This window comes from Gavia stellata, chromosome Z (genome assembly GCF_030936135.1).
Source record: "Gavia stellata isolate bGavSte3 chromosome Z, bGavSte3.hap2, whole genome shotgun sequence".
Classification (NCBI taxonomy): Eukaryota; Metazoa; Chordata; class Aves; order Gaviiformes; family Gaviidae; genus Gavia; species Gavia stellata.
In genome coordinates, this window is record NC_082637.1 from 85,783,191 (window position 1) to 85,809,446 (window position 26,256).

Sequence of the window (26,256 nt, forward strand, 5' to 3'; positions counted from 1 at the left end):
GCTCTCGGATGATTATGCTTTCAATCTATTTCTTGCTTTGTCATGTGTTTCAAATTTTTTTTACCCGTGTTTTACTACATTGCATTTTTCTCAAAGTGACTCTTTCTGTTGCCTGTCTCTCTGGATCTCATATTTTTTGTACACTTCCTTAATATTTTGGGGGTTTTTTTGGATGGTGGTGGTTTTCTTGTGTTTTTTTTTTTTTTATTGATAGTCTTTTATGGAATAAGGTAATTCGTATAACAGCACTGAGAAGAAGTTTGACTTCTTTCCCCCCCCCCTCTAAAACTTTAGATTACATTTTCAGAACGTCAGGCCGTGTCCACAATCACCCTGACAATTCTTGCGGACAGTGTTGCAGAGCTTTCAGAGACGGTGGAAATCACACTCACCCATGTTACCACTGTGGGTGTTCAGGATACCACAAAAGGAGCTGTCATCGATCCCAAAAGGGCAAGAGCTGTACTCACCATTTTACCCAGTGACTCTCCACACGGTGTGATTGGGTGGCATACAGAATCTCTCTTTGTTAAAGTCACAGAGCCAGAAGGTAAGTCTGTTTCTTGATTCTTAGGAAAAAATATATGTTTTTTCAAAGTCAGCATTGCTGAAGCTGTAATATTGGTTATATACATAGATGAAATATATATAATAAGTATTTTATAAATTTACATCTATATCAGCATTTTTCTATTAAAAATTTGTAGCAGAAATATCCTTTAAAATATTTAAATAGGCTATGTCATTATGTACATTTTATACTGTATTTCAGATTGCACGTATCAGCATTATCTAGTCATTTTTGTTTAGGGGGTAAGTTATTAAAATCTTGTGTTGCAAATCACTAATACATGCAATACTTTTAATAGAAAGCCAAACTTGCCCATTTAATGGGATTAAGATGTTGTTTCAAATAATTTATGTAAAACTGGGTCAAAAAGGGAAGCGTTTTATTCTGTGGGATAGCGGAAGGAAGGAAACAGAGCAAGAGTGAATTACATTTCAAGAAAAACAAATCGGGGTTTTTCTGCTTGCCAGCTGCATGTTTGATTGGGTTATCTCAGTTTTCCTTCCAGGCACAAAGTGAAATTGTAAAGGATCTGCTGGGCAGTTGGCCAGAGGAGGGCTGCCGTGGTGCTCAGGCTCCTCAGCATTCTCTACAGCCTGGTGGTTTTCCAGCAGCTGCCTGATGGGCTATTCATACTTCAAAAGCCCAGTTAAAATTTCCTGGCAATTTAATATTCTGTCCATATTAACAAAAAAAAATTTATGAAAAATACATGTTCCATCATAATATTATGGCAGATAAAAACCTCCTCACCAGTTCTATTTTAAAGTGAATTAGTGTTGCCCCTTTTTTAGCACCTGAAAGTATTGTGATGGGATTCTGTTGGTTCCTTACATACACACACACACACACTTTATAAACGTTTATACTTTGACGTTGGGATTCAAGGCGTGTTAGGTTTCATTTGTTGCACAATTTCTTTTCCAATCTTTAAATGTTGTAATTTTAATGAATTAAATACAGATGCTAACTGTGAAGTAGTATCTAGTTAATACAAGTAACAGAAACTAGTCTGATGTACAAAGCGTGTTGCTTTTTATCTGTTTCTATTTCTCCAGTCATAAACCTAGCACTTTTAGCCAAATGCGGTGTTTGGTGGTTTGTTGGAAAAAATTGCAAATCTGCTTTCCCAAGAGGGATCTGAGCCTGACTGATACAAGTGTCTCTCATTTTCTTCAATATTTGAGTTAAGGAAATGTCAAATTTACAGCCAGAGTGATTGCCTTCAATGCTGCTTTCTGTATTAGAATCAATAGTGATCTCCTAGGCATGTAAAAGCCAGGCAAAATTGTGAGATGGGAGTTTTGAAGGAAAAAACATATAAAATGGTGATGTTGAAGTAACAGTTTGTGTAGCAAATGTTTGAAACTGTAAATATTCTATATTTTATTATTCCTCTAGATCCAGGTTTAAAATGCTTTCCAGATGTACGCACTGCATGTTGTATGTGTTCACACCACTTGTATGTGCTCATTTGCTTGAGTCATTGAATTGTCCAAGTATTGTTGTCTTGCTAAGCAGAATCGAAATGGCCTCTAACAAGCAGCTCCAGTACAATTAGGTGACCTGAAAATCAAGCAAGGCAAGGGTTAAAACAATGTCTTGATTTTTTTCCCCTCTTTGTTATAGGGCTAGTGAATTCAACTACTCTTACTTTACAAATTGTTCGAGAACAAGGGTTTGTTGGAGAGATTGCAGTTCAGCTGAGCACCATGCCTAACTTTCAACTCCCCCTCTCCAACCAAGCAACAGAGAACGAGGATTATATACTGGAAAAGAAGACAATCGTTATGGCAGAGAACTCAACAATAACTTCTGTCATAGTCACTATTTTGCCAGTGAGTAGTCTTACAACTTTTAGCTAATAATGTCTTTTAAGGAAAGGGAAAATGGTAGTGTTTCTGTACCAGAAGTAGGATTTAGCATTCTAGAAAGAGCTAAGTTGGGATTCTTGCCTTGTCAGATGGTTGTATATTAGTAAGAATTGTAGCCATCTCTTTCAAAAGAATTTGAGTACTCATCACTGAGAATGAATGAAATTCTTTGTTTTGTTGTAGTCCCAAAATTAATATACAATAAAGAGAAAGGAAAAAACTATAAATGTCTTAGGTGTTTGTTGCAGGTTTTTACAGAGGATTTATTTTACTTTACATGCCTCTTAACACATACGTTCTGTAGTTCAGGAAATGTTAATTTTTCACCTAAAATACGTGTATTCTTTAAATATATTCAGAATGGAGCTATTGCTTTTCCAGTTCTGCCTTAGTTTCTGAAATCTAGCCACCTTTCTTATAGATAGGAGAAACAAGTGACAGCCAGCAATACTTTCCACCTTTCTTACAGATCTGGAATCTGACTTCCAGCTTCAGTTTCTAAAGCTCAGCAAAGGTAGTCTTTTTCACCTTTCATATGGTGTGAAGAAAGGGATTGATTATATGGTCCCAAGTGCTGGGAATTTTTGAACAGTAAGCAACCTACAAGTAGTCAGCTTCCTGCATGTATTATAACTTACACTGTTTTATTTAAAAAGTGACATTTAAAAATATTTTTGCAGGACAGTGTTCCAGAATTACAGGAAGGATTTGTAATCAATATTACTGATGTGCAACTGGTTGATTCTCCCACTGGAGGTCAGCCAAGCGTGAAGAGGCTTGGGTTAGAAATAGCTGAAATAACAATTGAAGAAAATGATGATGCCAGAGGAGTATTTAGTTTCAATGCTACAAAGGTAAGTAAGTCTGAATGAAAAACATTTAAAGTAGCAATCCAGCAGGAGAGTCTGTGTTTTCAGGCCAGTTTTGATAGTGTTCTAATAAGCTTTATGACACTAAATTCATAAAAAGGCCAGACAAACAATTCCTTCTTAAAAAGTTCTTCACAATTAATAAATCTGAAAGGGAGCTGGAAATGCTAAAACTGGTGTCATAGAATATTCTGAAAGGGATCTCAGAAGGTCATCTAATCCAGACTTTTGCTCACAGTATGGTCAATGCTCAATTCAGACCAATTTACAAGTGATGATGTATTTCTTCATTTATTTTTACCTGCAAGTCAATAAAAAAGGTTGCTGTGACACTCAGCAGTTTCTTGTTGAATTTACAGGATATAAGTGGAGCTGTTGCTGGTTATGAGGTACCACCACCACAGAATATACTGAAACTTCCAGTTGTTCGACAGGCTGGGAGGTTTGGATCAGCAACTCTGTATTGGGAAGCCATTCATTCAACTGCTAGCTTTGAAGACTTCACACCATCATTTGGAAACCTTACATTTGCAGATGGGCAGGTGTGTGCTTCCTGAAAGTTTAACTGTCTCTGTGTTACCAGCTTAAGAGTTTCTTATGTTTTTTTCCAGCAGAATTTGCATCTTTTTATTGAAAACTTTTTATTTATGGCCTTATGTGTGTGAATGCTGCTCCTGACTTCAGTTCTTTAACATGGAAAAGCAGAATGTTCATAAGCATTGACCAAATAGGATTGTATGCCTTTGGTACCTCCACAAGTGAAGACATCATTTCTAATAATAAAACCTGTTACACTGAAAATTTGTAACATAATCTGTCTTCTCTATAAATTCTCAGAACAAGCTTGTATGTTTTCTTAGCTGTGTTCTACATACAGTTTTAAATTTCATGCTGCCCCTGAAAATACTTAGTGTACACAATGGGTTTTGATTTCAAGTGAACAGAACTGGTCTTTGGCAAATAGAAGGATATGCTTTGTGAGCAGAATTTTGGCTTAAGTACAATATTGTCTTCTTGCACTTTCTACTGACTACCAAAGCAGAGCAGCCTGCTGCTTTTAACAGACAAGGTTTACATTGCTGAACTTAAAAACCACTCTTGAAATTTTGTTATTATAAATATACAAGTATGATAAGAAATAAGCACAACTGAACAATGTGTGTTTATCTATTATTAGATAAAATTTACCAATTTTAAATTTCAGATTTTTTCAAACAATTCACAGAATATTATAAATGAAACTTTGTTGCTTTTTTTTTTTTTAACAATTTCTGCAGGCTACAGGAGAAATAGAAATTACAATCATAGATGACAGTGAAGTTGAATTCCTTGAGATATTCAAGATTGTGCTGGTGAGGGTGACAGGTGGTGCAAGGCTTGGGGATGACACCCTCGTAACTGTCGCTATTCCACCAAATGATTCCCCTGTTGGAGTATTTGGGTTTGAAGAAAAGAATGTGAGTTTGATTTGGATTGCACTCTTTTCTGCAAAAGCCGGATAGTGGGTTTGTGTCACTAACACATAGCCAATTTTGGTAAACCTTCATTGCAGTGGAAGACATGACTTCATTGAAAGGCATATTAGTGCTTGTCTTCATCTAGCTGTGTAGGATGTTAATAACAATGAAAGTGCTGCAGCATAGATGTAGATTTCTGCATGACTGAATCAATTTAATTCTGTATACTAACAATTCAGGACAGGCCAGGTAGGATTTTTGGTATCCTTTTGAATATTAAAATGGTTTTGTAATAATCTGTATTGCTGAAAGTAAAGTTTGGAAAGAAATTACGAAACGTTATCTCATCTTAGTTCTTGACAGTGAATGATTCCTCTGCTCTCCATTTTGCTGGTGCTGTGCCTGCTTGTGACTCATTGTCTGTAATTGTTTTGAATCATAGGGCATACAGAAATAACACGAGTGACTAATCCTTGCTAGCAAAATTCAACATAGTCCTTACGTCTATTTTCTTCCTGTTGATTTTCACTCTTGCCCTTCTTTTACATTGTCATTGATAATGTTTTTTGTTGTTTATCTCAAGTCAGTATCGATGCCTTTTGCTACAGCCTTTCCTACTTCCTCCTTCTCTTTCTTCATCAGGTAACAGTGAAGGAACCTCAGACACCTGATGACTCTGCTGCAGTTGTATTGCTCACTGTAAGTCGAAGTCAAGGAGGACGAGGAGCAGTTAAAGTGTTATGGATTCTTGAGGAAGCAGCCAGATACGATCTGACCCCTCTGAATGGTACCCTTCACTTCAATGAGGTATTTCTGATATTGCAATGAATTATTTACTATTAGATTTATAAATACTTCTTCTTATGTGTGTTTGCATGGTTGTTGGTATGTGTCTATAGAAGTAGGGGGTACTAAGTATTATAACACTAGGAAAAGGCTGGTTTAAACTGGTGGGAATAGCAGTATGCAGTGTTTTTTCAAACAGAAAAGGAAAGTTGACATGTTCTTTTTAAGGCAGCATAATATAATCATCAGGAATATAGGCTATTCAAATCTGAATTGTTTTTACGATTAAGAAAGAGGAATAAAAATGTACTGAATGTGAAGAATGATTACAGAAACATTTATTCCATTGCAGTATCAGACAACTGAAAGAGAAAATTGATATTGAAAGGGTGACAAGGATAAATGAATGCTCAAAATTTGCAGATTTTAAGGAATAAATAATAAAACACCCTAGAGACTTTCAAACTGGACAGTGTTATTTGATTTGTGTTTCATGGCAGGTTAAAACTCTGAAGTAGGAGCCAAAATACTGGATATTGTCAAGCTGTTGTTATCTTAATATGGGTCTTTTACAGTCTACTCAAAATACTTAATGAAGAAAAGTGTTTTAACATAAAGCATAATCTATTCTATCTGTACAAGGCTATTTTGCATTAAATAAATAGGCATGTTGGTTGTTTCTTTTACTTTTAATCAGCTGGAAATAGCTTTTTTGGTAAGACCACCAGTATTGGACAAAGTTTTGCTATTGTTGTGCTATCGTTTCTCTACTGATAGGCCTGGACATTATTTTTTCTTCCTGAAGTTCTTACACATGCATACATGTAAGAATACAAGTATGTATGTATAGTGTACTAAAGTTATATGATGTATACCTACTTTTTTCCTATATTCTTATTTTAAGCATTTGCTACTGCCCACTGACAAAAATGTGGATTAGAGAGGAATTTAGTATGATCTAATATATCTAATCTTAATAACGTTAATCCTTAGAATGTATGTATTCTATTGAATATTCGTTTTCTGGTGAAAAAAAATTTTGTATCGAAAGTTTCCTCTAAGTTGAAAACTTCCATGTGAATACAATTTCAAAGTAATTTCAATTGTTATTCAGCTGAAAATAGCCAGGCTATTTTTGGGGTGGCACACAATGTTTTAGAAGCAATTTTTACTATTTATTAATCTGTGAGAAAACACTTCAGCCAGATCAGAAATGTCATATTTAAAAAATATTACAGAATATATCAAGCATATGCATGCTTAACACTTGGTTTGTTAAAGAAAAAAGCCTTTTTTATAATACTGTATTTTGTTTAGTTTCACTTAATGTGTGTGTATACATATATCTTCTGGTCTTCACATGGTGCAGACTGAATCCCAGAAGTTGATTGTTTTACATGCGGTACAAGATGGTCTACTGGAGGGGAACGAAACATTCACCATTCAGCTAGTCTCTACTGGTGATGCAGAGATATCCCCTGTAAACGGTAAAGAATTCATTCATTACATTCTATTTTGAGACATTTAATGTGAGAATTCTAGTAAGTCTGTTCATATTATTTTAGTCTGGAGTGCTTATATATTTTTAATGCAGCTGGTTGGTAGCAGTTTTGACTATCAGTCTTTTTCCCTAAGTTGTTTCCTTGTCTGAAGAAATCAAAGACAGTTTTAGATTGTGATTTTTCATTCTAAATTAATTGTTGGTGTAGACTTTTGTGTTCAGATAGTTAATATTGTCTGTAAAGAAGTCTTTAACAAAAAGAAGCAAAAGTCAAAGCCAGGTTCAGTCCTGTGAGAGTCATACAGTAATTTCATTCATAAGGGACCATCCAGGGGAGTCATTTAGTTGAAAACCCTGCTTAAGGAACAGAAGACTTCACAATTGTGCCTTGTCCACTCAAATTCTGACTATCTCCAAGGATGGGGATTCCATGGGCTGTCTGGGAAGCTGGTGCTTAACTACTCATGTCACAAAATTTACAAAAGTGAGCTCATTAGTTAGTTTTCATTTACCATGAGAAGCTTTGTTCTCTTCATAGGTGTGGCAAGCATCATTATTGTGGGCGATGAAGGAGCTTCTGGGGTGGTTGGGATAGCACATTCATCCAAGCATGTTCTGATTGGAGAACCTTCAGGAAATTACAATGGAACTGCTCTTATTAGGTGGGTACATCACCCATTTTTTCCAAAGGAAGGACAACAGCTCAGTTTCAAAAGCTATGAGAATCCACATTTGGCAAGAATTTCTTGAGTGCTGCATTTCATTATCACTTCTAAAATCAGAACTATTTTGAAAATTAGATGCTTGTTTTTAAAGAATGGGAGAATATATTATGTATGTGTCTTTTCAGTATTACTGGGGAGCTCTGAATATTCCACTTAGTCTTCAAATTATTTACAACATTGATGCATTAAAGGAAAGAGGTTTCTAATCAAAGGAAAGGAGGAAGGGAATCAATGACATGTGAAGATGCTTTGTGGTTTTCAGAATTCAGTTCAGGATTGGTGCCTGAACTGTATTTCAGTATATTGCTGTGATGGTTAGCATAACCGAAGTGGTAACTGGGTTTTTAGTTGAAACAAGATGCAATTATTTCACTGCATTCAGTCAACTGAAAACAGGATGAAGAAATGAAGATGTTATCCTACCTTATAAGAGTATTGAAAAAAAAGGAATATGACATTTTCCCTTGGTGAACCAGCAAATATAAGCAACAGAACAGCTTCTCATGCTGCCCTGAGAGGCCCAAAAGATGAAGTGATGCTTTGTGCAGCAGTGGTTATAGATCATGTAGTAAATCATGTTAGGTACTGACAAATTTTTGCCATGACTTAGTTCACCAAGATTGATGTCATGTGTAGGATAAGGCTCTAGGTTTTTAGACAAGCAGCAGAAAAACATTTCTCAAGCAATCTCATAATAGTATTCTAACATCCTTCTGCCTTAGGAACCACGTTGCCCTTCAGTCCCGTTTGCTTTCTGTTTTGCATGTCTTTCTCCTGAAAAGCAGAATGGAACCAACAGAGCTCAATTTTCAGTCCCCGCCTTTGGGCTATACGTGCAAAGAAACTTTAGAACTCTCTTGGTAAAAATACAGCTCAGGATGCCTCCCAACACAGGGAAATAAAAGAGAACTGCAGAGAAGTTACTGCTCTGAAAAGGAAATTGTAAAGATCTTGATAGTGACCTAATATATTAAACCTCAAACTTCACAGTGCTGATAACATTTCTTTCACACACAACAATATGATATACTGTCTGGTTCTGGATTGGATATTAAACATTAAAGGTAGAAAATAAAATCTGTGTTTGTGTTCTTACCTGCAGCCTGACACGTGGCCCAGGGATTTTTGGTGAGATCATAATATATTGGAATATAACACCTCCTCATCACACAGAGTTTATTGAGACATCGGGGGCCTTGGCAATGCGAGATAGGCAGTCTGCAGCAGTTGTTATAATACAGGTATATGAGAGATTTTACACCAGTAGCTTTTTCAAGTACTTCCTTTTATGTAGCTAATATCTTGGTTAGAAATTAGTTACACCTCTCTCCCTGGAAATGGTTTAAAACCTTTTAGCTTTCATTGGTTCTTCTCCCTAGGCTGTAGATGACAACCATCCTGAGGAGAAGCATTATTACCAGTTTCAACTAACTGGAATTAGTGATGGAGGACTCATAAATGAATCTAGCAGCACAGCAAATATTACCATGGCCGCCAGTGATTTTCCATATGGAGAGTTTACGTTTTCACGGGAACTACTGCAAACAACAGAAGAAGAAAAATGGGTATTAGATTAGAATTCCTTCTTGTGTAAAATATTGATAGATATCAATATTGTTGCTAGATTTATGCTTAACTTTAGGAAAAAAAAAAAAAAAATCAAAGTTTTATTCTACATTTATCATAGCAGAATCTCCAGAATGGCTGTCTGAGGCTTTTGGAGTTTTTTAATATGCTGAGAAAGAAGGCTATCTGCTAAGTTACGTGCACACTGTCCTTATTAAAGCAAATTGTTGTTACCTAATGGAACCATTGAAAAGATGCCTTTAGAACAGTCTCCTAAAGGCAACTGTAACAGAAGAACAAAGCCATTTTTTAAAGGAAATGTCCTCTTTCCCTCAGGTTAACGTCACTGTTGTGCGTTCCAGGGGATCCTATGGCACAGTGCATCTTTGCTTTCAGATAATAAATGGGACTGCAGAGGAGGGAATTGATTTCACTCCCACAGTAAGGGAGTTGTTGTTTGAACCAGATGAGAAGAGTAAAATGATTTTGGTTGAAATTAATGATGATGACTTTCCTGAAGGTCCTGAAGACTTTTCAGTGATGATTGCCAAAGTGGAACTCCAAGGAAGGTAAAGAAAAAATTCCCAGTTGAGCAAAAGATTGATTACAAGCGGAAAAACAAACTGTATTTGGAATCTGACCTAGCTGCGTAAAGTCACCACTGGATTTCAGCTGGTAAAATTTCATAAGACAGCTATAATAGTAATCATAATAGATATTGGATGTATGGGGAACCTGATTCTTTTAACATTAGTATAAAGATTTTGCTGGTTAAGATTCATTAAAGCTAAAAGTCCATACATTACATGCAAGTTGTCAAGTTGCATGAAATTCAAAGAAGAAGAAAGGTAAAATGAGAAGGAAAAATTGAAAGATACACATTTTTGTGAATAAACTACTATTTTTGCATAGATAATAGTTTGAAAAAGTGTGACCAAAAAGTCGTCAGTGATAACTGTCAGAAAATAAAAGCATTTGTAGTAATTGACAAATTGTCATAGGTGCGTCTTAATACTTTCACAAGAATTTTGTATGTAATTTTCTTTTTCATGTTCTTGCAAGTGGATTTGATTTTACCATAAAAGAAAATGGTCTACAGGTGGATCAACCTCCAATAATAGGAAATATCTCCACAGTACGAATCACTATAGCAAACAGTGACAATGCAGAAGGCATCATAGAATTTGATCCACAGTATATCCTTCTAGAGGGTAAGTTTACCTTGAGTTTTCAGTGTGGTTTAGAAGATATTTCTGTGATTAGGGCATAAATTTTTGAAATAACATATCTGTGATAACTTTTTCTCAATTATTCTTGCAGTGGAGGAGGATGCTGGACTAATCATGATTCCTGTTGTGAGAAAGCGTGGAACTTATGGCTATGTAACAGCTGATTTTCTTTCTCGAAGTATTTCTGCACTTCCCAATGGTGTTGACTATGTCATCCATAATAATTCTGTCAATTTTTATCATGGCCAGAACCAGAGTTTTATTTATGTCTCTATTATAGACGATGAAGAAAGGTAATTAATTTTTCAGATATTTATTCACTAATTTACTTCTGAGACATCCTTTTTTAGCATGTGCAGTATGCCTGTGTGTAGAATTGGAATTGAAAAACAAATTTCTGCAGTGCTGAAAAATCACATAAATTTAAAGGGGGAAAAAAGAAGCTATTATTAGAATTTCATAGTTCCAGTTAAATTTTATGCAAACAAATAAATTTGTTTTTAATTAGATTATCAGAACTTTGGGTTGTTAATAGTACTGCTGTGAATAATAAAATATTTTGTCGTATTTTTTTTTTAATTTAACACGAATAGAAAATAGAACGTTATTTTTATTTCAGATATCACCATTCTGTGCAAATGGGAGGAATGTTCTACTGTAAGCTCTACAGAGCTGACTTCTGTATACCTTTAACCAGATACAGTTGGATGCATGATTGAATTACTAAGTATAGTTTTAATTTTTTTTTCTCAGATACCTCAGAATCTCTTTTTCTTTTTCCATCCAGTGAATTTGCAGAGCAGTTTGAAATCCAGCTGACAGGAGCCACTGGTGGAGCAGTCCTTGGGCTCCACCTAGTGAGCCAGGTCACTATTGCTAAAAGTGACTCTCCTCAGGGCTTCATCCGATTTCTCAACCAAAGTCGAATTATTCTTCCCAATCCTGATACACCCACAGCAGTGTCCCTGGTGCTGGAAAGGACTGGAAGATTGTTAGGGGAGACACAGGTGGGCCCTGGCTGGCAGAGACTGAATGTTTTCCAGTGACTAGGTCAAAAAGTGGCTGCATTTTCCTTCAAGAGCCTCTTTGTGACTGATTTCTAGTAGGATAATTGTGGCTTTTTATTAAACATGAATTGCATATAGTTGCAGTATAATGGAAAATGTGTTACTCTATTAATCTTCTCTTTCTCCTCCTGCTTTCTTTCTTTAATTATGGTCTTGTATACTTTGTTTTGAACTAGCTCCTAATTCCATAGAAAATACGGTTCATTTCATGCACCACCAATAATTTAATTTAATTTAATTTAATTACTTCCTGAAGCTGGTCAAACTTTTTCCAGTAAATTGTCTACTGTGAGATTTCTAGATTTTTTTTTTTTTACTCTTTACAGACCACTGACAAAGTGAAGGTATAAATACGAACCTTTATATAAAAATGAACCATATATAAATATACCTTTCACAGTCTTGGCAAATGACTGGAAGATTGGCAGTAAAGGACATCAGGTCCTCGTCCCCCCATGTAAAAATTGCCTTGGTCTTTGACTTTTTCTAGAAGTCATTTGAGAAAATTGGAAAACAATTAAAATGGCCAAAATAATAATTTTAAAGTGCTGAATATGACCTCCTCAAAAGCAATCTAATTTGTGGGAAATTTTGAAAATATTCTAGCTTTTAATCAGGCTGAAGAAGTATGAATCATCATTTGAGGGATTAAAAACTTTTATTGCAGCCCTTAGAAAATATTTATCATTTTCTGTCATGATACCACACTTCACAGGGAAGGGTTTTGGTCATAAGTACTCATTTGGGGACCTTCGCAAAACAAATCATGAAAGAGAGAGAAATAGAAACTGGCCTGTGTGTTTCCTGTCATGTGCTAAAGAAATCTCAGTTTCTCTTCTTTTCTATTACTAACATCTAGAATTTCATAAACTGGCATTGTGGCTAACTGATGCTTCAAGATTTTCATTTGTAATTTGTCATGTTTATTTTTCCAAAGGATTATATATTTTCCCTCATAGAATTAATTATGAATCTTTTGTATTCTGTATTAACAGCAAAGATTTAAACATAGCTACTTATCAGATACAAGAATTTTTATGTCATTTGTGGTACTCTGTCATTTCTCCCCCTGGGAGGCTATTATAATACGTCACCACTCTAAATCTGAAACTGATATCGTCCACAGATTAATTGGGACATCTTGGGACCCAATTCAGAAGAGATTTTATCTCCCCTGAATAGTGACATTGGTGACGCTGTGAATGGATCGTTCTATTTTGGAGAAGGAGAAGGAGGTCTGAGAACTATTAATCTACAGATCTATCCTCATGAAGAAGTTGAAGTTCAGGAGATCTTCATTATTAGACTGAGCCTTATGAAAGGTGAAACAGAAATAGATCCTAAAGCAAACAACATTACACTAATAGTAAGTCATTATTGCTTTTCTTTTTTCTGAGATCTCTGTTGAAATTGGTTTATATCCTGCAAAGCTTTTAAAAATCAGTAATTATTACATAGTTTGTCATTTGGCTTTTTTGTCCCTTGTACTGCTTAGGTGCATTGTTACAGTTTCACTTCTCAAAAAAGAAGGCAAAGAATATGTCAATAAAAATTGGTGTATAAGCCCTGACCTTGCCCTCTTATTTGCAGATTTCTGTGGTTCCCTTTGGAGAGAGCATGGATTGGGTCCTCATTTCTAAATGTCAGTTTGTTGTTCATCCCTTCTTGACCTCTCCTTCTTCTCCAGCTATCATATATAAAAGAAAGGAGAGAATCTGACTATTGCAGAACAAGAGAAATGCAGAAATTTGTGGGAGAAGGCAGAGGGAATTGTCAAAGACAAATTATTGCTCTAGGGATACTGCAACTAAGGAAATATTTATAAGGCTGTTATAAGAAGCCCGCATAAAAATAAATCTTTCCTGGAAACTGATTTTTTTTTTTTTTTTTTTTTTTTTTTTTTTGTCTGTAGAGCATTGATGGAATTAGCTCCTATTTCCACAGACTCCTCAATTTCTCCTTCAGGCACCCGGCACCCAGGTTTATTCCTTGGGCTGGAATGTTCCACCCTGCATGCCAATGAATTAGCTTCTCAGTAGGCACTGGTGTTACAACTCAGTTGTAAGTCAGTTCACCATGAATTCTTGTTGCAGCTAGTGATTAATGCAGACGGATGTGGATAAGCTCTATCCCAGAGAGCTGAGTTTGCAAACTGATAATGTTAGAAGAGTTTCTGTACACTAGCCCAAGGTGTCTGAGCATTTCCTGCTTTAATAGCAGAATATTCAGACAGAGCATTTGAAATAAAACTCTGTCCTTTTCTTCTTTGGATAGTGCTGAAAATCTGAAAAGGGGCATTCATACTTTCTCTGCTGCCTCTTAGTGTCTTGTATCCATGGGATATGTTTTCCAAATCCATTCAAAATTACTTTGTTCTCTAAAATGTGTTTAGATGATTTATAATTTACAAGTTGCGTGAGGCTCAACTCGTTAGACAGAATCATTGTCATTGCCTGAATTTGTTTACATGTAATGCTTTTAGTAATCCAAGCCTGAAAACCTTCCATATTTATTGGCAACATCATATTTTGACTCCTGTTCAATTTAGATCCTGCTTAAACTTATTTATGTATCATTGTAGGATTTTCTCACAAAAGAGCAAGTTACCCATAGATTTCATACAACAGTCTTGCTTTTTGTGTGTGTGTGTGTGCGCGCACACATGGGCTTGATATCACTCCTGTCCCATACCTTGATGGTCCTGTGTGCTGGGTTGGTTTTTTTAATTCTCTCAGTCTCAGTTCTAACTACTAATGTACTGTTGAATCTTCTTAAGGGGAAGAAACTCAGTAGGAAGGACTAATAGGTATGTGCCCTGTGGCATCTAGCAATGAAAATCTCAATGATTTGAACAAAAATACAACTCACTTTACATTTCTGGTTTTTTGTTTGTTTGTTTACTTTTTTACAGATACAGAAGTTTGGTGATCCCAATGGAATTGTACAGTTTGCTCCTGAATCATTAACTGAGAATAACTATACAGAACCCTCAGCAATGGAAGGACCACAAAGTATTACACTGTTTGTCAGACGAATTCAAGGCACTCTGGGAAACATAACGGTATTTTCACTCTTTTCCTAATAAACAGTATAATCTGAAATCATCCTCAGTATCAATGTATGGAGGAATATTTTTTTTCTGTGCTTTTCAATTGCTTGTTTCTCAAATTCATTTTTGAAATGTTGCCTTTTAGACTGAATTTAGCAAGGGCTCAGCCCTAATACTTGTGGTTTGGAGACTCAGATTCAGTCTCCTCTGGTCAGGAAAAAAAAAGAAAAACAGTACTGCAGTGCTTCTCTCTTGTTCTCCCTCTCTCCCTGTGTTTTTGATGGGAGAATCAAACAGAGCATACTTATATAGGGAGCTTTCTTTGAGATCATCAAGATTTTCTTTTTTCCAGGCATACTTAAAGGTAAGAATCAGGCTATTTCGAACCACCACTCACATTGTTTTTTACCTGAAGTTGTTTAGAAGTCAGCATTTTAACAGTTACTTGTTTAATTAAAAAAAAAAATTAATAAAAGCATCTGTGTTTGATGAGAACTCTTCACCCCTTTCTGATGTGCGGGATCTTGGAAAGAGGAAAACCAGCACGGATGTCTTGTTGTAAAAATAGAAATAGGTTTTTTAAATGCTTTCAGAGATTCCATGTAGTTTTAAATAAATCTTCTGAAGTTATACAAATCTTTACATTCATAGTACTGTTAGAGGAACAACACATCCTCCTTTTTTAAGACAGTCTGTGTGCCTCTTTCTGTACATTCCTAAACCAATTTCTGTTTTACCTACTTAAAACCAAGCTGTTCCATACCCTGTCTATACTGAATTCTGAATATGAAAGTTTGTTACTCTGTGGGTAATTTTGCTTTCTTTTGTTTTGTGCATTTTCTAAACTCATTTCAGGTTTACTGGGAAATATGTAGTGAATCTGACATCACAGGTGACTTTCTTAGGACGGAGGGATCTGTTGTCATTGCTGATCAGCAGAGTACAGCTGAGATAATAATCTACCTGTTACCTGATGATGTTCCAGAACTGGATGAAAACTATGTGGTGCAGCTGATTTCAGTAGAAGGTGGAGCAGATTTAGACCAAGAGAAAAGGGTTTCAAAGATCAATGTTTTTGCAAATGATGATCCCTATGGAGTGTTTGCCCTTTACTCTAATCAGCAGTCAGTATTAGTAGAGAGAAACCTGGATCGGTCTATTCAGATTAATGTCACTCGGCATGCTGGGGTGTTTGGAGAAGTGATCGTTGAGTACAATATCTTGTCTCATCATGAAGAAGCGCTAATTGCACCTGAGAATGAGGTGGGATACCTCACAGTAAAAGATGGTGCCAGCTTTGGACTGAAAAGTGTGCCAATAAGCAGCCAGGTCTGTATTAGCCTTTTAGTTCCTATGATATATTTTGTTTCCATTTGCTGGAATAAGATACTAAACTCTCAACACTATCCACTGTGAAGAAGCAGAAAAGAGAGTTTTAGTATTAGGAAGTTCCTATTTGTGGAATAGAACTGTGTTCAAATGCCGTATTTTCAGAAAATAATTGCAAGATCACTGCTATGCATGTGTTCAAATATTAAGTTTTTCCTTCCATCATTGCTTTGTGTTACCATCAGTGCAATATTTTATTATTATATGTATGCAAATATTGTCTCATGTTTCTCTTTTGGATTGTAAATAGTGATCTGTCAGTGCTGACTCATGAAGCAGCAGATAAATTTACTTTCAGTTCTCCGTGTTCCCTGGTTGTTTGTTATTATTACTACAGTCTTACAACCACACTTACATCCTTTTATATCCCTCTTACATCCTTTTAATCCTAAGAATTAAGATCAAGCTGAAGCATACTGTGTTAGGTACAATTTAATAAAATGGCAATAGTTGCCCTACAAACTCACATTCCCACAAACTGCTGATAAATCATGTTCACAAAATGGATGTTTTAGCTGTATTTCTTTTGAGAAACATTATCAAGAAAACATTTGTCTTGAAAACGCTGCTTTTAGTATGCAAGTAGAACAAAATCTGCAGATTGTTCTGCTACTTAATTCTTTGAAAAGGTGGATAGCACGTTTTTAGTGGAATTAAATTTCTACTTTTTTATTTATATTCTCTTTCTCAAAGGCATTTCTTTTACTGGAGTCGAATTTTACTCTGGAACTGATTAATGTAAGCCTGGTTAGGGGAAGTGCCAAGGATGTGCCTAAAATATTAGGAAGAGCAAAGTCAGCTGTTCTGCTTATTCCTGAGGAAGCTGCCAATTCACAGGTCAGTAGACTGGCTGCCGTGCAGCATTTCTACCACAGAAGAAAGGTACACTTCATTACTAAAGATAGCTGCTATAAGAATTCAATCGTCTCCTTTAAGTTTTCATCATTGCAACCAATTTAATGACTGACAAGGCTTTTCCAGTTATTACTTGTACTGTATATTATCTTTTCTCTGACACAAATGCTTATAGAAATGTGTTAATACAGTTTGAAAATGTTTGTTTATCTATAAAATGTAAATAGTGTAAATATTATTGTTAATTTATACTTTTGTTTACATGAAAAGGAAGTTCTGAGACTTAAAAAGAAAATAAATAGTTCTGGACAATGTTATTCCTTTAAGTATTGCAGCCCCAAAGTAGATAACAGCATGTATGAAGTATCATGTGCAAAAAGAGATGAGGTCATGCTGGGCTTTAATGCCGTTGACAGTATATTTGGCTAATCACTGAGTGGTAAATTTTCCATTTGTCTACTTTGTATGAGAGTGAGAAAAGAGAATTTGCCTGTTCTGATATGGTATATGTGTTACAGTTGCCTTTTTATATGTCAGGCAAAGACAATAGCATGCTGAGTTTTTATCTCTTAAATTTTATTGAAGTTTCTATTTAATGATTTTAATTTTCTTGAAGCACTGTTCTGTCTTTTAATTTGTAATTGAACTGAATTCAGATTTCTGTAAGCATTGTTTACTACTATATATTCATTTATCATTGCTTTTAGAATGTGCAAATTATGCTTTCAGTCCCGTTTGCTGCTCAAAGAAAAAGAAAATTAGATCATACCAGCAAGAATAATTTTGTGAACAATGTCATGTGGCAACAACTTACTTTTCACTGGATACACAATTAATAATTTGTTTTAGACCTACGTGTTTACGTACAGTACTACAGCTATATCCTGTGACCATTAAGGGCAGGTTGGTTTGTTTTTCTTTTAAACAACAGACACAGAGTGCTGTATTCAGAGTTTTCAGTACTGAAATGTCAGTCATACTGGTTCCTTTTCCCTGAGATCTACTTCTCAGAAATCTAAGATTTAGAAGTATTGCTGAAGAGTTGTGAAGGAAGTATGTATATATATACACACATGCGTGTATATGTGTGTACATACACACACACACGCACACACATGTACATCTATATGCATGCATAATTATTGTAAAATGCCTATTTTACAAAATATAGTACACTTTCATATATGTTACTGCCCATTTTTATTCCAATTTCTATAATAAAATCTATTATGTTTCTACAGGTTGGCTTTGAATCTGTGATTTTACGACTTACAGACATTGTAGCAAGGACAGGCCAGGCTGTCATAACCAGAAATGGAGTTTATGGCTCTGTAATAGTCAGCTGGATTTCAGGATACCCACCAGACCTAATCCCTGGCTTTGCTCAGCCAGGCAATATTACTCCTCCATTTGGTAAGTACTTGTCTGAGGAAACAGCTATGAAAGTTCCGTAAGTGGAGATACCACTTTTTAGTTATTTGTTCCTCTACATGCCTCCTCTATTAATGAAGTCATTAGAATGAAATTGTATAGTCTAATCTTTATCTGTAGGGGTTATGTTTATTTTATGAGCAAAAAAAGAACTAAGCTTCATAAATACATGTCTGGGAGGTAGGCACAATGCTGTGCCCCTGGAGGACAGCTTTATATAGGAAAGACGCTTATCATGCAGATTTCTTCTTCCTAAATGGAGAGGAATTGTGATTAAAGTCCCTATCTCAGCACGTTCCCAGGTCGAAAGAGGATTTCTATTTGGTGATTTTGACTTCTGCTCTCTCTCACTCTCTCTTTTCCTTCAGGTACTGTTGTATTTTCCTCTGGTGAGCAAAGTAAAGTAATTTCATATCAGGCTACTCCAAGCCTAGATAAACATGAGTCATTTGCCATCACTTTAACAGCAGTGCACACCAATGTGTCTGGTGGGGCTCGCCTGAGGTAAGGATATTACTTATACATTTGAGTCGCACAGATGCTCTAAGAATTATGACCTGTGTACAGGCATACACCTTATACAAATCCCTGTTAAATTACAGGTAGCTAGCAAGTTGTAGTGCCTTCTTTGATACATTTGTGTGTCTTGTCATGGGTGGAAACAAGTGTCAGTACTGCAGATCTGACCTGATCACAACTGAGGCTTTTCTCTAGTTCCAGTCTGTTTCTTATCACTGGAATCCAAGGTGCCCAGAATGTGTCTGGAATGATGAGGACAGTTAAGAAAATGAAGAACCCAGATAAACAGTTTTAGCCAGTAAGCTGAAGAATGAGAGCAACTCTAACAGTTCTCATTAGTGTCCCTAAAAATCGATATTTAGAAGGTCTTGGATAACAAACATTATTTAAAATAAATAAAATTAAACAAGAAATGCTCCAAAAAGACCTAATTTGTATAAAAACCCCTTTTTATTCTTAAAACCAAAACCAATGCATTTAATGTATTTTTCCATCTCAGCTAAGTTGTTATCTTTTCCTCAAACTATTTTCTTTCCGTTCTTCCTTACTCATTGATAGCTTAAAGTGCTATAAAAAGTACGGATATAGAGTAACACCATGTATGGAGAAAGGTATTGTCTTCACCGTATTACAGTCACACTGGCAAATCTGAAGGAAGTCAGGAACGAACTGGGTGGCTAAACTCTTGAGACTGACCCCCTCTCCTACGCTTGTCTGTCCTGTGGACTGGTGTCCTCAGAGCATCTATTTACCCTGTGAGTCAAATACCTTGAGTATATGAGGATAACCTTTCCTAGAAAACTTAAGGCTGCATCCTACGGGGGTAAAGCTGAGAATGACTTGGAAGAGTTTTTGACTCCCTTAGCCATGGAAAAGGTCTAGTTTGTTAACCTAAATCACTCACTGTAATTGTAGTGCCATTTGGTAGCCTCTAGCACTGAATAATGGGTCAGTTCTAGAGATAAGTGTAAAACCCAAGGTTTAGCAGAGAGTCTTAGTCTCTATGCTTATTTTCTAATAAGAAGGGGATATGTTTAATATGAATATAGTAGAGCTTAAATTGATATTGATAATAGGGCTCAGATCTGGAAAAAATTGCTATGAGTAATGTTGTGAGGGAACAATTATTATTTCAAAGCCCCAGTGTAAGTTTTAAAATAATTTCCTTTCCTTCTCTAGCTTCCTGGCTAAAACTGCTAGCATCTGTCTACTCCACAGTTTTCTCTTGGTACCAGAAGTTTATTAGATGGTCAAAACTGGTATTACTCGGAGTGTCTGTGTTGTAATATATCTCCCTGCACTGTGTCCACAGTAGGAAGACATCATACTTTCCTTAGCCTCTCCATTTTCTCAGGAAGACCTTATTTTATTTATCCTTTACGCTGTATCCTGTGCTGACTCAGGATGCATTAAGCCTGTGGAGGGCTGTTCAATCCAATCATTCCAAAAACGTTTTTCAGGGAGGCTCTTTACATCTTGCCTCGCATGGTTGCTATTTCTTCCCTCTACACTTACGCATTTTTTTTTACCCACTTTCTTACAGCCACCATTAACTGTTCACTGGAAATTATTCTGCTTGGGTGTTATATTTTTTATATTTCATACTTCCTCACTCAGCTTTGATGTCTTTTCTGTTTCAGATCAGGATTTACGATAGCTGAAATTGAGCCAATGGGGATCTTCCAGTTTGCTCTTAACTCGAGATCTGTTTCAGTTGAAGAAGATGTTCAGGCAGTCACACTACGTGTCCAAAGATTATTTGGTTTTCAAAGTAATCTCACTAAATTGACATATCAGACCATTCCAGGAAGTGCCAAACCACTAGAGGACTTTATACCCATCTACAATGGAGAGCTTATGTTTTTACGTTTTCAGACACACGCTGTGATAGAAATATCAATAATTGATGACACCATGTCTGAAATGGAGGAATTTTTTTTTGTAAATTTGACTGCTGTGGAAATTTTGGATGTTCAACTTGTGAATCCTGATTGGAGTCCACGTTTGAATCCAGCTTTCAGTGTTGCAACAGTTAATATCCTTGCTAACGATATTCTTCATGGAATACTAAGTTTGGGGCCAGAGTTTATTTACGTTGAAGAAGATGCTGCAAACGACAGTACTCCCAACACAGTGATACTTCATATCAGAAGGACCCAGGGTTTTACTGGTGATATTGAAGTAACCGTTAAAACCTTTGGGGGAGTAAGTGCACAGAGTGGAGTTGATTCATATCCTTTTGGAAATGTTTATGGAGTATCAAACTTCACATGGGCAATGGAAGGAGAAGATTTTGAGGAACAGTCAGTCTTTCTGACTTTGCTGGATGGAGAAAGAGAAAGCAAGATGTCCATAAAAATTTTTGATGATGACGAGCCTGAAGGACAGGAATTGTTCTATGTTTTCCTCTCAGATCCTGAATGTGGAGCTCAGATTGTGGAAGGAAAGGATGAATATGGATTTGCTGCTTTTGCAACAGTAATTATTGCAGGTAATACTTTTTCCCCCAGAAAATTAGTAAATAAATCTGAATTAAATAACAGTAAATAACTGTATGTTCTCATAGCAATTTTTGTGTAAAGACTGGAATTCTATTTGGTAATAAGTGGGGTATTCTATTCCCAAATCTTGAGTTTTCCAGATCAGAGGAAGCATCTAATTCCCCAAGCCTGCCATACATCCCTTAACAACGTAGCTCGAAATACATTTATAGATGCTGCTTATCTCTGTTCTTGTCCTGTTTTACTTCATTAAGACAAAAGGCTAAGCGTGAGTGTTTTTCTTGCAGATGTAGTAGCATTGCAGGCTTTTTTGGTTTTCTTTGCCATTTTGTCACTTTTATATTGTATGGGGTTTGTACAAAGTATAAAAAACAGTTTCTGATTTCATTCTTTGATACTGTGCAGTTCATGTCTGCAGTGTAGTCATCCTCTACTTCTGGGGAGGAAGGATAGGGATGGGCTTACACAGACATCAGGGAAGAATTTTTCTTTCAGTTACTGCACACTACTGTGAGAAAGTGATGTCAGAGCTCCAGTTTCCCTTAACTTTTAGGTATCCATCAGACTTACCAATTGGATATACACCAAGTTTAACTGCGATATAGATTAAGTTTAAGAAACAAGTGGGAATTGGCACCATTTACACTAAATTACCATTTACAGTAATTTACAAGAAAATTATATGTAAGGTCCAACATTTACTGGAAGTTTTGTGTATTTAGTCTTAAAAAAACAAGGTAGATATTGTGAACCAGGATTAAACTGTGCTGTTGGATGAGTGTATGCAGCAACCAAAATGATGTATGCAACAGATTGTATAAAACACGTTTCCTTCATGTACACTGTCTCTAGAATTCACCATGCAAGTAAACAGTTGCCCATATGTGCAAGTTAACCCAAAAAGTACGTGCATAGGCACAGGTTGGAATTTGAACTTGTACTGAATCCCACAGAAGTGTATTAACATGTTCTAGAGCTACACCCTGAGTACAGCGAGTACGTAAAGAAAGATCAGGAAACAACTTACATTAAGGATAAGGGTCAAAACATGTATCTGCATTTAACTGTATAGATAGAAAGATACCACAGATTAAATATTTGTGCATGTGCATAAGCAAACACACAGTATCTGTTAATCTTCAGTGTATATATTGACATTGAATATGCACTGTGTCGGAACTAGATCGCCTTCCCAATTGCAGAGTAAAGCCATCACTACCTGTAAAGGAGAAATCCTTTAGAAGCACGATTTAATGGGACACTGTGAAGACATTAGTTTCCCCTCATTAACCCTGTTTTTTTTCCCTCCATTGCTGTTTAGCTGAAGTTATTTACATTCCCATGAGAACAATGCAGTATTTTGCAGCTCCCTAGTTCCACACACTGAATTAAAGATGCAGAAGAAAAGCTGATGTAACTATTTGGGAAAATGAATGGGTTCAACAACATTATGAATCAGAAAGATAAAGTCACATCCTTGGAAGGCCATCTTTATCCCATAACCTACTATGGCAGTGCTGTCCATGTAGGAGCACGCTGAGGCCCATTTCTGTTTAGAAAGAATGTGTTTTAAGGGTTATGGTAAACATAAAATAATATAGCTGAAGTGATATCTCATAAAGGAATTGAAAGCAAGGCTTTTGACACTGTTCTGAACTACTGTAACAACTAGTTTTTTGAAGTCAAGGGACATAGAATTCAGTCAGTTTGCTGAATGTTGCTGAGAATCCAAGCTCATGTGCATAGATGGTGCCAGGACTCTGACAAGGAATTTACTTTCAAAAATACTTATTCTACTGGTTAAAATAAAATTTAGAAATGCCAATATCTGAAGTTCTAGATAAGTATGGAGTGCAAATTAAGAATAGAAATATTAAAAGGAATTTTCTTGAGGTGTCCCCAAGTGGTACTTTGCAGCATTCTTTCGATACCTAGTTTTTATTTTTTTAGCAGTTATCCATATTAAAATTTTAATTTAGTCTCAGCTTAACTTTCTTCCTAATCACTTTCATGGACTGTTTCCTATATAGGAAGTGATCTCCAGAATGGCATTTTGGGATTCATTCCAGAAGTACAGAGCGGTCTTGTGCTTGATGAAGACTCAGAAAACAGAGAGGTGCTGCTGATTGTCACAAGGCAACCAAACAGGTGCAGGCAACAGCTGATTCAAGTGCTCTTCCCACACGCTGTAATATGCTGTGTTGAATCACAGAAGCTGCTGTTAGCGGAAGAGGTTCTCATAGAGTTTTATAATAAATCTTTCCCTTTCAGCTCCTTTAATAACTTCCCAGAATTTGGCAAATGGGCTTTTAAGTTGTGAATGTGATTAGGTCTGTCGCTGTACTGTTATAAAGCAGAAACAGAGAAAACAAATATTTCGCAACTTACACCATAAGGCAGCAAGTGTTAAAGTTTTGCTTGAGGTATTTACACTGCTAAAGGTGTAATTCAAGTTCTCATCTCCCTGTGTAATATAAGTAGGTGTGAATACTAAAATGAGAAATTAAGAACATACCTAAGTGTCAGCACTATGATTATGTCTCACGCAGATACTGTGTTTTTTCTGATTAACTTATAAATACATTGCACATTGATGTGTACTTCAAACAAACATGCTCAAGCACTCAAAGTTCCATAAATTTACAGGAAATCCAAATTCTGCCTGGCTTTCCAGGCAAATGGTTAGTACAGTATTAAGGGAAATACTTGGGCACATCCCTGTCTTCCAAGCACCAGTGTCTCTTATTCGAAAATTTAGTAGAATCTGGGTGCCCATAATTGCTTTATTTTCTTCCTTTGTTACATTTTGGTAATCTAAGCAGTTTTTAGAGGAAGGAATTTAAGTTAAAAGAGAGAATTTTTCGTCTTAAGTCAGTTGGTTCCCAGGTGATAAGTTTTGAATATTAAAAAAAAAATGTGTGTTACCTCTGTGGTTTATGTTTCCTAAAGCAATAGTGCTCTCCTTCAGTACATGTATACTCTTTTGATTTGCTTATAGGGCTTTTGAAGATGTGAAGATCTTTTGGCGTGTGACCTTTAATAAAACAGCTGTTGTCCTTCTGAAGGATGGCACAAACTTGGAGAATGAACTTGTATCTGTGCTGGGATCCACTACCTGCATGGCAGGTCAAACAGTATGCAACATCTCCATTGAAATAAAACCTGATAATGTAAGTAATTGTTGCTTATTTATGTACAGCACTATGATGTTGAATTGCAATTTATCAAGATTAAAAAACTGCTCTGGTCCAGAGGAACTGATGTGTAAGACACTGTTTGAAGATGGTAACTTGACATCTGCTCAGTTCCTCTGCAAACACATGTTTATTTACAGGCTTGTACTACCTCCATTGTGACTGGTAAAAATTCAGGAAGGAGATGACAAGTAAATTGCAGATCTCAGATTTCTACAGAACAATAAAAAAAAAAAGGAGGAGTTATTTCAGTGAGATGCGTATTCATATACTGGACTCTTACCCTTCACACAGTAAATTTTTCATCTATCAAAGCACTTCTTAGGGTAGCTTGTGGAAAGCATATCCTGTAGGTAATAACATCTCATTCAACAAAAAAACTTCTATTGCAACTTGTGCATAATTTTACATGCCTAAATCTAGCACAATGATCTGTCGAAAGCTCTACTCAATCACAAAGCTGCATAAGAATCTCTGAGTGTCTAAAAATCCATCGCTGTGCACAACCAGCTTGTGAGTAGCGAAGTTCAATTTAGCAGCCATCATCCACTAAAGCCATTAGGCATTTGTCAGTTGGGTATGCCTAAGCCTAAGAGGCTTGATAGGGCTTGAGAGGCCCAGCTGGCACTCAAAAATGCAGACATCATTGAGTTAACACAGAGCATAGCATTCAGTCATTTTTATTGAAAAGAGAAGGAAAAAAATATTTTTGTGTGAACACCTAGTGATTAGAGTAATCACTTAAGAAGGGAAGGATTAGTGTTTGTCATTCTTTCAGAGTGGAGAGTTTGAAACTTTCCAAGAAGCTATCCTAACAGCCAGGCTGGTGGCAAAGCTGAGGTCTGGGGAATGGAAAAGGACAAGATGAGAAGGTTTTCCTGGTTTTTCTGACTACATTCTAGAAAATAATGCAAGATGTAGGATGCGGGAAATAGTGATTTCCCTCTAGGGAATAGGGCGCATTCTCTTAGTTCAGTAAGAGGGCGTTTTCCTTCTTCATCTTCAGACATTATTTTTACATTACAGAGCCAATGACTAAAATACATACACGAGTGGGGCACAAGCTGCCTTGCTGAGTAAACTTGGATTTTGAACCTCTTTAGTCCACAGGAGTGATATCATTATTTAATGACAGCAGTGCGGCAGCTGCAGACACATGCCATTGTACCACATGAGGCACAAGCGTGTGCCACTCTAACAGGTGCTAATGGAAGGCTAAAGTTCCCTATAGCATTCCAGTAAATTTATGCCTGTCATCAATTGGTCAAGATCATTCCACTTAAAGATTTACTGATCAACAGCTCAATTAAAAATACATGCTATTTAACCACCCAAATATTTCCTAATTCTTCTTGCAGTTTTTCTTCCATAACATAGCTTATAAATTAGCAACAAATACATTATGAAATGATGAAGTAATCAATACATTCAATAAATATTTTACATTTTTATGGCATATGGTATGACATATTCTAGATTTTGAAAGTTTTTACTTAGCTATTCTGACTTTGTTAGCGAAGAGCTGAATCCTGCTTTCCTAGAATTAAAGTAGGATTTCCAAAAATCCAGAGCTGAAACAAAAAGCAACGTTTAGTAATAAAAAAGAGATCTTCAATGATCATAATTTTTTTGTAATGCTATTTTCTTGTAAAGAACTACTTTTTTTGCAATCTTGC

At 36.1% G+C, this 26,256-nt stretch overlaps 1 protein-coding gene across 1 annotated transcript in view; it reads left to right on the forward strand.

Moving 5' to 3' along the window:
- The window catches only part of ADGRV1 (adhesion G protein-coupled receptor V1), a 295,225-nt gene that overhangs the window by 92,978 nt on the left and 175,991 nt on the right, over positions 1-26,256 (forward strand). The window contains exons 56-78 of the mRNA XM_059834045.1: positions 295-550; positions 2,198-2,406; positions 3,123-3,296; positions 3,671-3,853; positions 4,589-4,768; positions 5,411-5,575; positions 6,924-7,041; positions 7,594-7,717; positions 8,883-9,021; positions 9,160-9,345; positions 9,683-9,915; positions 10,409-10,557; positions 10,667-10,868; positions 11,363-11,582; positions 12,769-13,008; positions 14,554-14,703; positions 15,547-16,020; positions 16,774-16,917; positions 18,177-18,348; positions 18,735-18,870; positions 20,526-21,376; positions 23,417-23,534; positions 24,385-24,556. Coding sequence (XP_059690028.1) covers positions 295-550; positions 2,198-2,406; positions 3,123-3,296; positions 3,671-3,853; positions 4,589-4,768; positions 5,411-5,575; positions 6,924-7,041; positions 7,594-7,717; positions 8,883-9,021; positions 9,160-9,345; positions 9,683-9,915; positions 10,409-10,557; positions 10,667-10,868; positions 11,363-11,582; positions 12,769-13,008; positions 14,554-14,703; positions 15,547-16,020; positions 16,774-16,917; positions 18,177-18,348; positions 18,735-18,870; positions 20,526-21,376; positions 23,417-23,534; positions 24,385-24,556 — 4,995 coding nt within the window. The remainder of the gene's footprint in view (positions 1-294; positions 551-2,197; positions 2,407-3,122; positions 3,297-3,670; positions 3,854-4,588; positions 4,769-5,410; positions 5,576-6,923; positions 7,042-7,593; positions 7,718-8,882; positions 9,022-9,159; positions 9,346-9,682; positions 9,916-10,408; positions 10,558-10,666; positions 10,869-11,362; positions 11,583-12,768; positions 13,009-14,553; positions 14,704-15,546; positions 16,021-16,773; positions 16,918-18,176; positions 18,349-18,734; positions 18,871-20,525; positions 21,377-23,416; positions 23,535-24,384; positions 24,557-26,256) is intronic.